This window comes from Ranitomeya imitator, chromosome 1, assembly GCF_032444005.1.
Source record: "Ranitomeya imitator isolate aRanImi1 chromosome 1, aRanImi1.pri, whole genome shotgun sequence".
Taxonomy (NCBI): Eukaryota; Metazoa; Chordata; class Amphibia; order Anura; family Dendrobatidae; genus Ranitomeya; species Ranitomeya imitator.
Window position 1 is genome coordinate 548069096 of NC_091282.1, and position 17552 is coordinate 548086647.

At 43.1% G+C, this 17552-nt stretch overlaps 1 protein-coding gene across 1 annotated transcript in view; it reads right to left on the bottom strand.

The window, feature by feature from the left end:
- Window positions 1-8098, bottom strand: part of PLVAP (plasmalemma vesicle associated protein) — a 52404-nt gene extending 44306 nt beyond the window's left edge. Inside the window, exon 1 of the mRNA XM_069767689.1 lies at window positions 7630-8098. Within this exon, the coding sequence (XP_069623790.1) occupies window positions 7630-8007 (378 nt within the window). The 5' untranslated portion in view covers window positions 8008-8098. The remainder of the gene's footprint in view (window positions 1-7629) is intronic.
- Between the last annotated feature and the right edge of the window lie 9454 nt (window positions 8099-17552).

Here is a 17552-nt window from a genome sequence, read left to right on the forward strand (position 1 = left end):
TGGAAAGCCGAGGAAAAGGATAGGTCAATGCCCATCCTACCACAAAAGGCTCGCCAAAACCTTGAAACAAACTGGGAACCTCTGTCAGAAACAATATTCTCAGGAATGCCATGCAACCGAACCACATGCTGAAAGAACAAAGGTACCAAATCAGAGGAGGAAGGCAATTTAGCCAAGGGCACCAGATGGACCATTTTAGAAAAGCGATAACAGACCACCCAAATGACTGACATCTTTTGAGAAACGGGAAGGTCAGAAATGAAATCCATCGAAATATGTGTCCAAGGCCTCTTTGGGACCGGCAAGGGCAAAAGCAACCCACTGGCACGAGAACAGCAGGGCTTAGCCCTAGCACAAATCCCACAGGACTGCACAAAAGTACGTACATCCCGTGACAGAGATGGCCACCAGAAGGATCTAGCCACTAACTCTCTGGTACCAAAGATTCCAGGATGACCAGCCAACACCGAACAATGAAGTTCAGAGATAAGTTTATTAGTCCACCTATCAGGGACGAACAGTTTCTCTGCTGGACAACGATCAGGTTTATTCGCCTGAAATTTTTGCAGCACCCGCCGCAAATCAGGGGAGATGGCAGACACAATGACTCCTTCCTTGAGGATACCCGCTGGCTCAGATAAACCCGGAGAGTCGGGCACAAAACTCCTAGACAGAGCATCCGCCTTCACATTTTTAGAGCCCGGAAGGTACGAAATCACAAAGTCGAAGCGGGCAAAAAATAACGACCAACGGGCCTGTCTAGGATTCAAGCGCTTGGCAGACTCGAGATAAGTCAAGTTCTTATGATCAGTCAATACCACCACGCGATGCTTAGCTCCTTCAAGCCAATGACGCCACTCCTCGAATGCCCACTTCATGGCCAGCAACTCTCGATTGCCCACATCATAATTACGCTCAGCAGGCGAAAACTTCCTGGAAAAGAAAGCACATGGTTTCATCACTGAGCAATCAGAACCTCTCTGTGACAAAACCGCCCCTGCTCCAATCTCAGAAGCATCAACCTCGACCTGGAACGGAAGAGAAACATCTGGCTGACACAACACAGGGGCAGAACAAAAACGACGCTTCAACTCCTGAAAAGCTTCCACAGCAGCAGAAGACCAATTAACCAAATCAGCACCCTTCTTGGTCAAATCGGTCAATGGTTTGGCAATGCTAGAAAAATTACAGATGAAGCGACGATAAAAATTAGCAAAGCCCAGGAACTTTTGCAGACTTTTCAGAGATGTCGGCTGAATCCAATCCTGGATGGCTTGGACCTTAACTGGATCCATCTCGATAGTAGAAGGGGTAAAGATGAACCCCAAAAATGAAACTTTCTGCACACCGAAGAGACACTTTGATCCCTTCACAAACAAAGAGTTAGCACGCAGGACCTGAAAAACCATTCTGACCTGCTTCACATGAGACTCCCAATCATCTGAGAAGATCAAAATGTCATCCAAGTAAACAATCAGGAATTTATCCAGATACTCACGGAAGATGTCATGCATAAAAGACTGAAACACAGATGGAGCATTGGCAAGTCCGAACGGCATCACTAGATACTCAAAATGACCCTCGGGCGTATTGAATGCAGTTTTCCATTCATCTCCTTGCCTGATTCTCACCAGATTATACGCACCACGAAGATCTATCTTAGTGAACCAACTAGCCCCCTTAATCCGAGCAAACAAGTCAGATAACAATGGCAAGGGATACTGAAATTTAACAGTGATCTTATTAAGAAGGCGGTAATCAATACACGGTCTCAGCGAACCATCCTTCTTGGCTACAAAGAAGAACCCTGCTCCCAGTGGTGATGACGATGGGCGAATATGTCCCTTCTCCAGGGATTCCTTCACATAACTGCGCATAGCGGCGTGTTCGGGAACGGATAAATTAAATAATCGACCTTTAGGGAATTTACTACCAGGAATCAAATTGATAGCACAATCACAATCCCTATGCGGAGGTAGAGCATCGGACTTGGGCTCTTCAAATACATCCTGATAATCAGACAAGAACTCTGGGACCTCAGAAGGGGTGGATGACGAAATCGACAAAAATGGAACATCACCATGTACCCCCTGACAACCCCAGCTGGATACCGACATGGAATTCCAATCCAATACTGGATTATGGGTTTGTAGCCATGGCAACCCCAACACGACCACATCATGCAGATTATGCAACACCAGAAAGCGAATAACTTCCTGATGTGCAGGAGCCATGCACATGGTCAGCTGGGCCCAGTATTGAGGTTTATTCTTGGCCAAAGGTGTAGCATCAATTCCTCTCAATGGAATAGGACACCGCAAAGGCTCCAAGAAAAACCCACAACGTTTAGCATAATCCAAATCCATCAGATTCAGGGCAGCGCCCGAATCCACAAACGCCATGACAGAAAACGACGACAAAGAGCATATCAAGGTAATGGACAGAAGGAATTTGGACTGTACAGTACCAATGACGGCAGACCAAGCGGACCGCTTAGTGCGCTTAGGACAATCAGAAATAGCATGAGTGGAATCACCACAGTAGAAACACAGACCATTCAGACGTCTGTATTCCTGCCGTTCAACTCTAGTCATAGTCCTATCGCACTGCATAGGCTCAGGTTTAACCTCAGGCAGTACCGCCAAATGGTGCACAGATTTACGCTCGTGCAAGCGTCGACCGATCTGAATGGCCAAAGACAAAGACTCATTCAAACCAGCAGGCATAGGAAATCCCACCATGACATCCTTAAGAGCCTCAGAGAGACCCTTTCTGAACAAAGCTGCCAGCGCAGATTCATTCCACTGAGTGAGTACTGACCATTTCCTAAATTTCTGACAATATACTTCTATATCATCCTGACCCTGGCACAAAGCCAGCAAATTTTTCTCAGCCTGATCCACTGAATTAGGCTCATCGTACAGCAATCCGAGCGCCAGGAAAAACGCATCGACACTACTCAATGCAGGGTCTCCTGGCGCAAGAGAAAATGCCCAGTCTTGAGGGTCGCCGCGCAAAAAAGAAATAATAATCAAAACCTGTTGAATAGGATTACCAGAAGAATGAGGTTTCAAGGCCAGAAATAGCTTACAATTATTTTTGAAACTTAGAAACTTAGTTCTATCTCCAAAAAACAAATCAGGAATAGGAATTCTTGGTTCTAACATAGATTTCTGATCAATAGTATCTTGAATTTTTTGTACATTTATAACGAGATTATCCATTGAAGAGCACAGACCCTGAATATCCATGTCCACACCTGTGTCCAGAATCACCCAAATGTCTAGGGGAAAAAAAAAAGTGAACACAGAGCAGAAAAAAAAAAAAAAAATGATGTCAGAACTTTTTCTTTCCCTCTATTGAGAATCATTAGTTTGGGCTCCTTGTACTGTTATGTTTGCTAATGACAGGTGTTATGAAGGCAATCCAGAAACACAGTGTGCTTAGCGATCAGAGCGCACACAGTGATCTGACAAATACCCAAAAATACAAGAACGAGCTCTGAGACGTGGAAACTCTGTAGACTGCACACCTGATCCTATCCTAAACACAACTAAAAGCGGCTGTGGATTGCGCCTAACAACTACCTAGGCAACTCGGCACAGCCTAAGAAACTAGCTAGCCTGAAGATAGAAAAATAGGCCTGACTTGCCCCAGAGAAATTCCCCAAAGGAAAAGGCAGCCCCCCACATATAATGACTGTGAGTAAGATGAAAAGACAAAACGTAGGGATGAAATAGATTCAGCAAAGTGGGGCCCGATATTCTAGGACAGAGCGAGGACAGTAAAGCGAACTTTGCAGTCTACAAAAAACCCTAAAGCGAAACCACGCAAAGGGGCAAAAAAACCCACCGTGCCGAACTAACGGCACGGCGGTACACCCTTTGCGTCTCAGAGCTTCCAGCAAAACAAAAGACAAGCTGGACAGAAAAAAAGCAACAAAAAAGCAAAAAGCACTTAGCTATACAGAGCAGCAGGTCACAGGAACAATCAGGAGAAGCTCAGATCCAACACTGAAACATTGACAAGGAGCAAGGATAGCAGCATCAGGCGGAGTTAAGTAATGAAGCAGTTAACGAGCTCACCAGAACACCTGAGGGAGGAAGCTCAGAAGCTGCAGTACCACTTGTGACCACAGGAGTGAATTCAGCCACAGAATTCACAACAGAGGCCTAATTGGAGCAAGTTTCAAATCTGTAGTAGTGTGAGTGTGGAGGTAGCAGGAGCAATTGCCGCCTACACAGCTGGGGATCAGCTGACGTTACTGAACCCCACTAACACGGCAACAAGTGTTGACTGTGCAGACGGCACTTCTGAGCAGCAACTGGTGGTGTTAGAGCCCAGGGAATCCAGGAGAAGCAGAGTGTAGGCTGAGGCCTAATTGGAGCAAGTTTAATATCTGTTGTAGTGCGAGTGTGGACGGAGCAGGAGAAATTGCCGGATACACAGCTGGGGATCAGCTTACGTTACTGAAACCCAATAACACTTGGTCATGTGTTGACTGTGCAGACGGAACTTCTGAGCAGCAACTGGCAGTGTTGGAGCCCAAGGATTACAGTTCAGGTGGTAGAAACATGAATACAACAGGAGGCCTGGATACTGTTGCCTACCAATTATTTAATCTGGAAGAGGAGTGGCAAATTCCTGCGAGATCCGGGCCTTGTTCATTTTCAGAAAAGTAAGTTGCTCAACGTTATCGGAGGACAGCCGTGGACGGTGCTGCAAGGCCAAAAAAAAAAGCTCCTCATGTACTCCTATATAGTGTTTTTCCACAATCTAGCAGGATATGGATAGAAAACCACTAATAGGATAAATCAGGAAAAATGTGCAGCAGGCAGCACTAATTGAAAAAAGGACAATGGAACAGCATGAGGCAGTGACGCACACTGAGCTGACTACAACCAGCTGTGGCTGCAGAACAGACTACAGCGTAAGCTGAACTCCTGAAGACCCACCTCTTCCGACAAGCCTACAACCTGCAGTGACCACCGATCGACCAAACCGCTGCATGACCAGCTCTATCCTCACCTACTGTATTCTCACCCATCCCTTGTAGATTGTGAGCCTTTGCGGGCAGGGTCCTCACTCCTCCTGTACCAGTTATGACTTGTATTGTTTAAGATTATTGTACTTGTTTTTATTATGTATACCCCTCCTCACATGTAAAGCGCCATGGAATGAATGGCGCTATAACAATAAATAATAATAATAACTCACACAGAGACTTTGCAGACAGCCGTGATTGGCGCTGCAAGGCCTAAAAAAGCTCCTCTATGTACTCCTATATAGTGTTTTTCCACAATCTAGCAGAATACGGATGGAAACTCACTAATAGGATAAATCAGGTCAAAATGTGCAGCAGGCAGTACTAATTGAAAAAAGGACAATGGAATAGCATGAGGCAGTGACGCACACTGAGCTGTCTACAACCGTCTCTGGCTGCAGAACAGACTACAGAGTGAGCTGCACTCACACAGGGACCTTGCAGACAGCCGTGAATGGCGCTGCAAGGCATAAAAAAACTCCTCTATGTACTCCTATATAGTGTTTTTCCACAATCTAGCAGGATACGGATGGAAACCCACTAGTAGGATAAATCAGGACAAAATGTGCAGCAGGCAGATGATGCTGATGCTCTGCTGAATCAGTTGTGGTTCAGTGCTAGGAGCGTGGTTACATCCGCTGTCCACAATGTACGGAGACGTTACTTGAGCTGCTCCGGCCACACCTCTATGTCTGAAACTCTTAGGCTACTTTCACACTTGCGTTTTCTGCTGTCCTTTGTTGTACAGGAAAATTACGTATCGACGGACGTCACGAAAATAGTGAAAAACGTGTGTGATGCATCCAGTGTGATGACGGATGCGTCGTCCACAAATTCCGGGGACGAGAAAGAGAGAAAGAAAGAGAGAAAGAGTGAGAAAGAGAGAGAGAAAGAGAGAAAGAGAAAGAGAGAGAGAGACTCCGGATTTGAAAATCCTTCCGGGCATGCTCAGAGGGGAAAAACGGAATCCGTTGCTGGATTCCAGTGTGTGACGGTCAGTGATGGATCCTGCGTCCATAGGCTTCCATTATAGCCGACGACGGGCAGTGCAGGATGTGTCGCTGACCGATTTTCCGACGTGCAGAAATAACGTTCCTATGAACGTTTTCTCCGCACGACGGACCACTATTTTTTTTGCAGGATTCTGCATTCTCAAAATTCGACGGATTGTGACGGAAGCTGAAAAACGCAAGTGTGAAAGTAGCCTTAGGTTGCCATGAGGAATACAGTTCAATTCCTCCTGGTAGTGGATCTTTCAATGCAGCGACTGGCAGCTTTAGAGCATTATTAGCCTGCAGATTAACACAATATCTGCAAGTTAATAGCACTTTGGGATGTGACAGATTTCCTTTAAATTCTCACTGTATCATTTACTTAGCAAACTAACCTAAGTTTACAAGTTATAAAAGTTTTGATGTGTTTTGTATATGGACCCATTTAACTTAAACTACAGTAATTCAATGGAACCAGAATGGAATAACATACCAAGAAAATAAAAAAAAGTTCCCTTGAACTTCTATGTCTCTAGGCTCAGTTTACACTACTATCCTTCTATAATACATTGAGCTTTAGGTTATCTTAGGTTCTGTAGGATTGTAGTTTGTGCTATTTTTGTTGATAAAGCAGTTGATGGATCCCATAGTAAATCAATGGGATCTATCAGGATTTGTTGGGATCTGTCTCAGCTGTCATGGTAATGCTAAGAACAGAAGTCTTGGATATAATCAAATGGCAGATTTATTGCAGACATTTCTGAGACTGTTAATACACCTTAATAGGGTTTGAGATATCTGTGTTCTTCACACAAACCTATTCATACGATTGAAGCAATTTACAGCGGAGGAAACTTCTCCAACAACAATCTGCCATGTGTGGTTACTGTCAATTTTTTCTTTCTAGACTTATTACATTAATGAGGAAACATATTTTCGCATATATCTAAAATGTCGTAGACTCGTCACCAGGCCTGCATTTTTACAAAACGTTGTCAACAGTGCCCATAAAATATTACTGGACATTGTGGCAATAGAATAGCACTTGTTTTTTCACTTGTGTATTGTTGTCATAATAGAACAGTACATGGAAACATTTAGACATACTGTAGATATCTGCAGCCCATTTTTTGTAATCCTGCAAAAAAATCCCCAGTATCGATGAAATTAGGGCTTCTCGGACACTGGCCAAACGTTTGATATTCAAGAACTTTACCAGAATTAACACACAATCCCTGCTGTATCCATGCTAGTACAAATGAGAAAACCTATAAAAATAAGTCAACGTATTGATATATTTTTATCAATATCTTTACTAGTTCTTGATGTGGAATTTGGCCCAGATATTGATTTTACATAGCTAAATATCACTGTTAATATCAATGTGTATCAAGGCACAAAAGAGTTGGGTTGTACTCATAAAAATATGCGTTGCATACACTTTACAACCTTTATGTTTTTAATTAGTTTATTTTTGTGGAAAATTATTCACTTAGACAAGTGAAAGTGTAAGTAAATAGTTTTCAGTCAACATTTGATTGAACATCAATGATAAATACCATATCATAAATAGACCAAAATGTTAGTACTCACCACGGGTAATACAGGTCTTACAACTGAGGTTCTGTTTTGTAGTTGCTTTAGTGCTGTAGTTAACATGTTTGAGCAGTTCAGATTTTCCTTCTCCATGCTGGTAAGTTTGCCTTTCAACTGAGAGAAATTGCCGTTCAACCAGTTGTAATCGAGGGTCAGGTTTATATAGCGATTCTCTACGCTCGTCAGGCGCACCTCTGTGGTAACATGGGCATTTCCATACAACATGAAAAGAACCAATCCAAGGATAATAAGGAACTGGATTATGGACAAGAAAAAGAAGAAATATTTGGTATAATACCAGCAGCCTCTGTGCTTAGACTTGAGGGTATTCTTGGACTCCAATCCAAACTTGGCCATTGCATAGCTTGGGTCCATGGCTGGTTCTCTGCTAATGTCTCACTCTTTGACTACTGATAGCAATCAGAAAACTGTGATCCTTCCTCACAGGAGGCGCTGTAAATTTGGCATCTTTACGCTTCATCTAGAAGGAGGTTGTAGGACAGGGCGGGGTCAGTCACAATAAGTTTTTGGACATACTGTTTATATTAGTTTTTTTAAGTTCCCAAGTCTGGCTCCTTCCTGCTGCTCAGGATGCATCCAGCTTCCTCAGATTTGTCATAATAGTCAGACCTGTGAAAAGACCTGGATTTAATGAACGGCTCTCAAGCAAGCAATGTGGTATCAACCTATGCTTTTAATAATCCAGAATGTGTGCCTTGTTATTAACAGATTGTACAGTGGCACTCCTTTCTGATATTCCAGAAAGTTTGATAATTATGGACGGCTTAGTAGCACAGGGCTACCACTATTCTTCTGCTTGTCCCATTATACTTTAGGATCTACGTGGACTATCCATCATTATCACAGTTTTTCCTTGATCCTCTGTCAACTTTTTAAGATGACTACTAGTTTGGCATGTGTATCTGAGGAATGAAATACTTTTTTTTTTGTCTTTGTGGGTATTTTAACCAATAGGTAATAAACATTGTTTTTAGGGGAACTAATGGTAGTCATGTTTGATATTCTCTACTGTCTTATATAAATTGTAAAACAATTGTAGTACAGGACTGCAATAAAAACTGAAAATTCCACTAGACCTAATTGTAAGGGTAATTTCATAATGTGTTTTTATCTGATGTTTAAGACTATGTGCACACGTAGGAAAAGAGGTGCAGAATTTTCTGCACAAAATCCGCATCTCCTGGCAGAATCCGCAGCCGCGGATTGGCCGTGGTTTTTATGCGGATTTTGTGCGGTTTTTATGCGGATTTTTGTGCGGATTTTGCCACTGTGAATTTTTAACATGGAGGGATGCAGAAACACTGCAAATTCGCACAAAAGAAGTGACATGCACCTCTTTGAAATCCGCAGCAATTCCGCACTGATTTTTCTGCACCATCTGCACAGCTTTTTTTTCCCCCCATTGAATAATATTGTACTTTACATCACAGTGCAGATCTGCAGCGTTTCTGCGTGGATAAAATCCGCTGCGGATCCGCAGCAAATCTGCATCGTGTGCACATAGCCTAATGGTCTTAATTGTATGGGAACACGACTTGCTATTTATTTGTTCCAGCTTTTGTGCATCTTTTACGAGTAAATGCTTCAAACAGTTTAAAATGTTTTAAAAAAGTGACAAAACTAGGTGTCTTTTTGTAAGTGTATTCACTAAAAAAAATTCTGATTGTTTTATTTATTGCTAAATGGAGTTCTAAAAACAGCTGAAAAATGCCAATGAAAGACACTCAAAAAATGTTAACTAAAAAAACGCAGAAGGAAAAAAGTCAACAAAGCCCTTCAGGAACCGAGCAAAAAATGCTAACAACTATTTGCTCAAGATTACAAAACGCCAAGAAAATGCCAGAAAAAAAGCTCTGCATCTTTCGCTTGCAAAACTGATATTTTTGAGCACCAGGAAAAAGATGCAGCACAAACACACCCCAAGGGTATGATGAAACAGAGTTTTATTTATACTTTTTTTGGAACGTGAAAACCACCCACCAAACTCACTCCCATTTTCAGTTGGAAAACTGTATATCCATTTTGCACTTTGCATTTAAATACTGCTGCATGGAGCGACACGCAGATTAGCTACGTTAGGCTATGTTTCGAGAACGACCTTTTGTTGAGTTTTTGATATTACAGAATTTCCACACCTATTATTTAAATTGTTACTTTTATTTTTTATTGCATTTTTGTGTGGGATTTTTAATGTTTTTGCGGCATTTTTGATACTGCGAATTTTGTCTCTTGTTGGTGTGTCATGCTTTAAATAAAGCTACGGTACTTTGTTTTTGAAATCTTCTGGCATTTAGCTTTGACAAAACTATTGAACAGGTACGGACTGGGGATGAAATTCAGCCCTGGCATTTGCAATCACACAGGCCCATGTTGACCCCGTCCCCAAGCACCAGATGGGATATATTACTAATATTACCCTGGATGAGGGAAAGGAAGATTTACTACAAGACCAATATTTGTAATGATACCCACGGCATGCTGAGGTAAGTGACAGAGTGATCGACTTTGTGCTCCGTCACAACTGTTAACAGTATGGGTGTCTTGAGAACATTGATTCTGTTAACAACGTAGCACACAAGGCAGCCCACAACCAGACAGGCCCTTCTGGCATTTGCCAGAATTGCCAAATGGCCAGTCCGGCCCTGCTATTGAAATACTTAGGTGTGGATTACATCCATTTTTAAGTGTTTCTGTCGTGGAAATGCACTTAAAACGTATGTGCATTTTTTACCTGCGGAATTTTCACACCCAGTGAAAGTCTATAGGGAATATCTGCACATAAACTCAGCATATGGTTGTCAGTGACAGCTTGCTATGAGCGACACCCAGTGGTCGGTGCTCATAGCAAGTGAGTAAATCTGCTATATAGAGGCGATCTGATCATCGCCTCTATGTAGCAGAGCCGATCAGGATGTGTCAGCTTCTAGTCTCCTATGGAGACTATTGAAGCATGCCAAAAGTAAATAAAAAGTTATTAAAAAAACAAAAAAAGTAAAAGTTTAAATCACCCCCCTTTTCACCCCATTCAAAATAAAACAATAAAAATAAAATCAGACATATACATATTTGGTATCATCCGATCTAGCAATAAAAAAAAGGATTAACCTGATTGCTAAACGGCGTAGCAAGATGAAAAGTAAAAATGCCAGAATTACGTTTTTTTGGTCCCTGCAACATTGCATTATAATGCAATAAAGGGTGATCAAAAGATAGTATCTGCACCAAAATGGTATCATTAAAAACTACAGGTTGGCTTGCAAAAAATAAGCTCTCACCCAACCCGAGATCACGAAAAATGGAGACGCTACGGGTATCGGAATTTTTTTTTAACAAAGTTTGGAATTTTTTTTCACCACTTACATAAAAAAGAACCTAGACATGTTTGGTGTCTATGAATTCATAATCACCTGGAGAATCATAATGGCAGATCAGTTTTATGACTTCGTGAACTTAGCAAAAAAGCCAAACAAAGTGTGGGATTGTACTTTTTTTTGCAATTTCACGGCACTTGGAATTTTCTTTCCCATTTTCTAGTACATGACATGGTAAAACCAATGGAGTTGTTCAAAAGTACAACTCATCCCGCAAACAATAAGCACTCACATGGCCATATTTACAGAAAAATAAAAAAAGTTATGGCTTTGGGAAGAAGGGGAACAAAAATGAAAATGCTAAATCGAAAAAAGCTATGGGGGTTAAGGGATTAAGATTAAGTTCCCACAAAAACTTTTTGGTGAGTTTTTGATGCTACCTATTTTTGCTGAGCAAAAAATGCAGCGTCTTAGGCCGGTGTCACACTCAGTGTATAAAAATACGGTCCGTAATTTACGGCCGTAATACGCTGAAAAGTCCCCAAAATAGTGGTCCGTATCTCCTCCGTAGGAAGGGTGTGTCAGCGTATTTTGCGCATGGCATCCTCCGTATGTAATCCGTATGGCATCCGTACTGCGAGATTTTCTCGCAGGCCTGCAAAACCGACATACGGATATACAAGGGATCCATGTGCTCAAAAAATAATAAAAACGTATATACTGTCTATATATATATATATATATATATATATATATATATATATATATACATATATATATACTAGATTGTGGCCCGATTCTAACGCATCGGGTATTCTAGAATATGCATGTTCCCATAGTATATGGACAATGATGATTCCAGAATTCGCTGCAGACTGTGCCCGTCGCTGATTGGTTGAGGCAACCTTTATGACATCATCGTCGCCATGGCAACCATTATGACATCTACGTCGATACTGTGCCCGTCGCTGATTGGTCGAGGCGAATTCGCGGCAGACTGTGCTCGTCGCTAATTGGTCGAGGTAACCTTTATGACATCATCGTCGCCTTGCTGTGCACGTCGCTGATTGGTCGAGGCCTGGAGGCCTCGACCAATTAGGGACGCGGGATTTCCAGGACAGACAGACAGACAGACAGACGGAAAAACCCTTAGACAATTATATATATACTAGATTGTGGCCCGATTCTAACGCATCGGGTATTCTAGAATATGCATGTCCCCGTAGTATATGGACACTGATGATTCCAGAATTCGCGGCAGACTGTGCCCGTTGCTGATTGGTCGAGGCAAACTTTATGACATCATCGTCTCCATGGCAACCATTATGACATCTACGTTGATACCTGGCCCGTTGCTGATTGGTCGAGGCCGCCAGGTCTACGTCCTTTATGACATCATCGTCGCTGTGCCCGTCGCTGATTGGTCGAGGCCTGGCGGCCTCGACCAATCAGAGACGTGGGATTTCTACGTCGATACTGTGCCCGTCGCTGATTGGTCGAGGCCTGGTGGCCTCGACCAATCAGAGACGTGGGATTTCCAGGACAGACAGACAGAAAGACAGAAAGACAGACAGACAGACAGAAAGACAGACAGACGGAAAAACCCTTAGACAATTATATATATAGATATATACCGTATATACTCGAGTATAAGCCGAGATTTTCAGCCCAAATTTTAGGGCTGAAAGTGCCCCCCTCGGCTTATACTCGAGTCACGGTAGCGGTGGGGTCGGCGGGTGAGGGGGAGAGGGCGCTGAGGCATACTTACCTAGTCCCAGCGATCCTGGCGCTGTCCCTGCCGTCCCACGGGCTTCGGCGCTGCAGCTTCTTCCTCTCTTCAGCGGTCACGTGGGACCGCTCATTACAGAAATGAATAAGCGGCTCCACCTCCCATAGGGGCGGAGCCGCTTATTCATTTCTCTAATCAGCGGTGCCGGTGACCGCTGATAGAGAAAGAAGCTGCAGCGCCGAAGACAGGAGGGGACAGCGCGAGGATCGCCAGGACTAGGTAAGTATAGCATATTCACCTGTCCTCGTTCCAGCCGCCGGGCGCCGCTCCATCTTCCCGGCCGGCGCCTCCATCTTCCCGGCGTCTGCGCTCTGACTGATCAGGCAGAGGGCGCGATGACGCATACAGTGTGCGCGGCGCCCTCTGCCTGATCAGTCAGAGCAGAGACGCCGGGAAGATGGAGGCGCCGGAACGAGACGCTGGGAGCTGCAATCAAGGGAGGTGAGTATGTGTTTTTTTTTTTTATTGCAGCAGTAGCAGCGGCAGCACAGATTAATGTGGAGCATCTATGGGGCACAGTGAACGGTGCAGAGCACCGTATAAGGCACAGCTAGGGGGCACAATGAACGGTGCAGAGCACCGTATAAGGCACAGCTAGGGGGCACAATGAACGGTGCAGAGCACCGTATAAGGCACAGCTAGGGGGCACAATGAACGGTGCAGAGCACCGTATAAGGCACAGCTAGGGGGCACAATGAACGGTGCAGAGCACCGTATAAGGCACAGCTATGGGGCACAGTGAACGGTGCAGAGCACCGTATATGGCACAGCTAGGGGGCACAATGAACGGTGCAGAGCACCGTATATGGCACAGCTATGGGGCACAGTGAACGATGCAGAGCACTGTATATGGCACAGCTAGGGGGCACAGTGAACGGTGCAGAGCACTATATGGGGCACAGCTATGGGGAAATATGAATGGTGTAGAGCACTATATGGCACAGCTATGGGGAAATAATGATCTATTTTTATTTTTGAAATTCACCGGTAAATGCTGCATTTCCACCCTAGGCTTATACTCGAGTCAATAAGTTTTCCCAGTTTTTTGTGGCAAAATTAGGGGGGTCGGCTTATACTCTGGTCGGCTTATACTCGAGTATATACGGTATATCTATATATATATAGTGGGGCAAAAAAGTATTTAGTCAGTCAGCAATAGTGCAAGTTCCACCACTTAAAAAGATGAGAGGCATCTGTAATTTACATCATAGGTAGACCTCAACTATGGGAGACAAACTGATAAAAAAAAAATCCAGAAAATCACATTGTCTGTTTTTTTAAACATTTTATTTGCATATTATGGTGGAAAATAAGTATTTGGTCAGAAACAAAATTTCATCTCAATACTTTGTAATATATCCTTTGTTGGCAATGACAAAGGTCAAACGTTTTCTGTAAGTCTTCACAAGGTTGCCACACACTGTTGTTGGTATGCTGGCCCATTCCTCCATGCAGATCTCCTCTAGAACAGTGATGTTTTTGGCTTTTCGCTTGGCAACACGGACTTTCAACTCCCTCCAAAGGTTTTCTATAGGGTTGAGATCTGGAGACTGGCTAGGCCACTCCAGGACCTTGAAATGCTTCTTACGAAGCCACTCCTTCGTTGCCCTGGCGGTGTGCTTTGGATCATTGTCATGTTGAAAAACCCATCCACGTTTCACCTTCAATGCCCTTGCTGATGGAAGGAGGTTTGCACTCAAAATCTCACGATACATGGCCCCATTCATTCTTTCATGTACCCGGATCAGTCGTCCTGGCCCCTTTGCAGAGAAACAGCCCCAAAGCATGATGTTTCCACCACCATGCTTTACAGTAGGTATGGTGTTTGATGGATGCAACTCAGTATTCTTTTTCCTCCAAACACGACAAGTTGTGTTTCTACCAAACAGTTCCAGTTTGGTTTCATCAGACCATAGGACATTCTCCCAAAACTCCTCTGGATCATCCAAATGCTCTCTAGCAAACTTCAGACGGGCCCGGACATGTACTGGCTTAAGCAGTGGGACACGTCTGGCACTGCAGGATCTGAGTCCATGGTGGCGTAGTGTGTTACTTATGGTAGGCCTTGTTACATTGGTCCCAGCTCTCTGCAGTTCATTCACTAGGTCCCCCCCGTGGTTCTGGGATTTTTGCTCACCGTTCTTGTGATCATTCTGACCCCACGGGGTGGGATTTTGCGTGGAGCTCCAGATCGAAGGAGATTATCAGTGGTCTTGTATGTCTTCCATTTTCTAATTATTGCTCCCACTGTTGATTTCTTCACTCCAAGCTGGTTGGCTATTGCAGATTCAGTCTTCCCAGCCTGGTGCAGGGTTACAATTTTGTTTCTGATGTCCTTTGACAGCTCTTTGGTCTTCACCATAGTGGAGTTTGGAGTCAGACTGTTTGAGGGTGTGCACAGGTGTCTTTTTATACTGATAACAAGTTTAAACAGGTGCCATTACTACAGGTAATGAGTGGAGGACAGAGGAGACTCTTAAAGAAGAAGTTACAAGTCTGTGAGAGCCAGAAATCTTGATTGTTTGTTTCTGACCAAATACTTATTTTCCACCATAACATGCAAATTAAATGTTAAAAAAACAGACAATGTGATTTTCTGGATTTTTTTTTCTCAGTTTGTCTCCCATAGTTGAGGTCTAACTATGATGTAAATTACAGACGCCTCTCATCTTTTTAAGTGGTGGAACTTGCACTATTGCTGACTGACTAAATACTTTTTTGCCCCACTGTATATATATATATATATATATATATATGTTAGTGAGACACACACATATATATATATATATATATATATATATATTAATATTTCATCCAGCGCGAGATAGCTTAAAAGCCGGTAATTCAATTGCCGGCTTTTGCTATCTCCTTCCTAAACCCGACATGATTTGAGACATGGTTTACATACAGGTCCTTCTCAAAAAATTAGCATATAGTGTTAAATTTCATTATTTACCATAATGTAATGATTACAATTAAACTTTCATATATTATAGATTCATTATCCACCAACTGAAATTTGTCAGGTCTTTTATTGTTTTAATACTGATGATTTTGGCATACAACTCCTGATAACCCAAAAAACCTGTCTCAAAAAATTAGCATATTTCACCCATCCAATCAAATAAAAGTGTTTTTTAATAACAAACAAAAAAACCAACAAATAATAATGTTCAGTTATGCACTCAATACTTGGTCGGGAATCCTTTGGCAGAAATGACTGCTTCAATGCGGCGTGGCATGGAGGCAATCAGCCTGTGACACTGCTGAGATGTTATGGAGGCCCAGGATGCTTCAATAGCGGCCTTAAGCTCATCCAGAGTGTTGGGTCTTGCGTCTGGAAGATGCGCCTATTCTGGCACTTGGCCACTCTCTTCCCATTCCTGTGTAGCGGTGGGATATGGGGTAATGAAGGGTTAATGCCACCTTGCTATTGTAAGGTGACATTAAGCCAGATTAATAATGGAGAGGCGTCAATTCTGACACCTATCCATTATTAATCCAATTGTATGAAAGAGTTAAAAAAAAAACACACACATATTATTAAAAAGTCTTTTAATGAAATAAAAACACAGGTTGTTGTAATATTTTATTGTACGCTCAATCCACTGGCTGAAGACCCTCGCTCTGTGACAAAGAAAAAATAATAAACCAACAATATACATACCTTCCGAGGATCTGTAACGTCCCACGTTGTAAATCCATCTGAAGGGTTTAATTTTTTTTACAGCCAGGAGCTCTGCTAATGCAGCGCTGCTCGTGGCTGTAAAACCACAGCAAATGAATGGAAACTAGGTCAATGACCTGTAGTTACCTTCATTCGCGGTGAGGCGCCCTCTGCTGGATGTCCTTCGAGCGTGGGAAAAAATCGGAAAAGTTCCCAGGCTCGAGTTCAAATGAGGACAACCAGCAGAGGGCGCCTCACCGCGAATGAAGGTAACTACAGGTCATTGCGTGTTTTACGGACGTATTTAATGCGCTCATACGTCCGTAAAACTCGCTAGTGTGACGCCGGCCTTAGGCTGTGTGTCCATGATGAGTTTTTGGTGACTTTTCATGCTGCATGTTTTAGCTCCGTCAAAAACGCAGCATCGTACAGTTTCAGCAAAGTAGATGGGATTTAAAAAATTACATGCCCACTGTGCTTTTTTTTTACTCAGCTTAAACTGACCTGCGGTGCATGTTTCAAATCCGCAACATGTCAATTTCTTTACGGGTACGCTAAGTTTTCTGAGCAGATTTTCCCCATAGAATTGCATTAGATATGGAAAATCCACAGGTAAAAAACATACATGCATTTATACTGCATTTCCACTATGGAAACGCAACCCACGCCTGACTGTATCAATAAAGATTTGTTAAAGCCAAATACCAGCAAGTATCAAAAATATGCTTTATCTAAAGTATGATACACCAACAAGAGACAAAAATGCAGTGTCAAAAATGCGATAAAAACACATTGTCATGGAGAACACCTGAGCGATCATGCAGATCCCACCGTTGCTGCAAGTTTTTCATGGATAGCAGCAGGGGGAATCGACAGATCCCACAACTGCCACCAGATTGTCAGGGGAATGCAACTCTGCTGCCGCCAATCATCAGGGCAATTGCGCAATTGACTGACAAGTGATGGACAAGGCCGCCGCTGCTATGCTGGTTAGGGCTTGTTTCCATTTGTGAGAAACACGTCCGTGTCTCGCATGTGAAAACCAAGCTCTGGTGCCGGCACTTGGGAGCGGAGCGTGCGGCCGCATAGCAACACATGGAGCTGCACTGTTATGAACAGGTGATTCAGAACC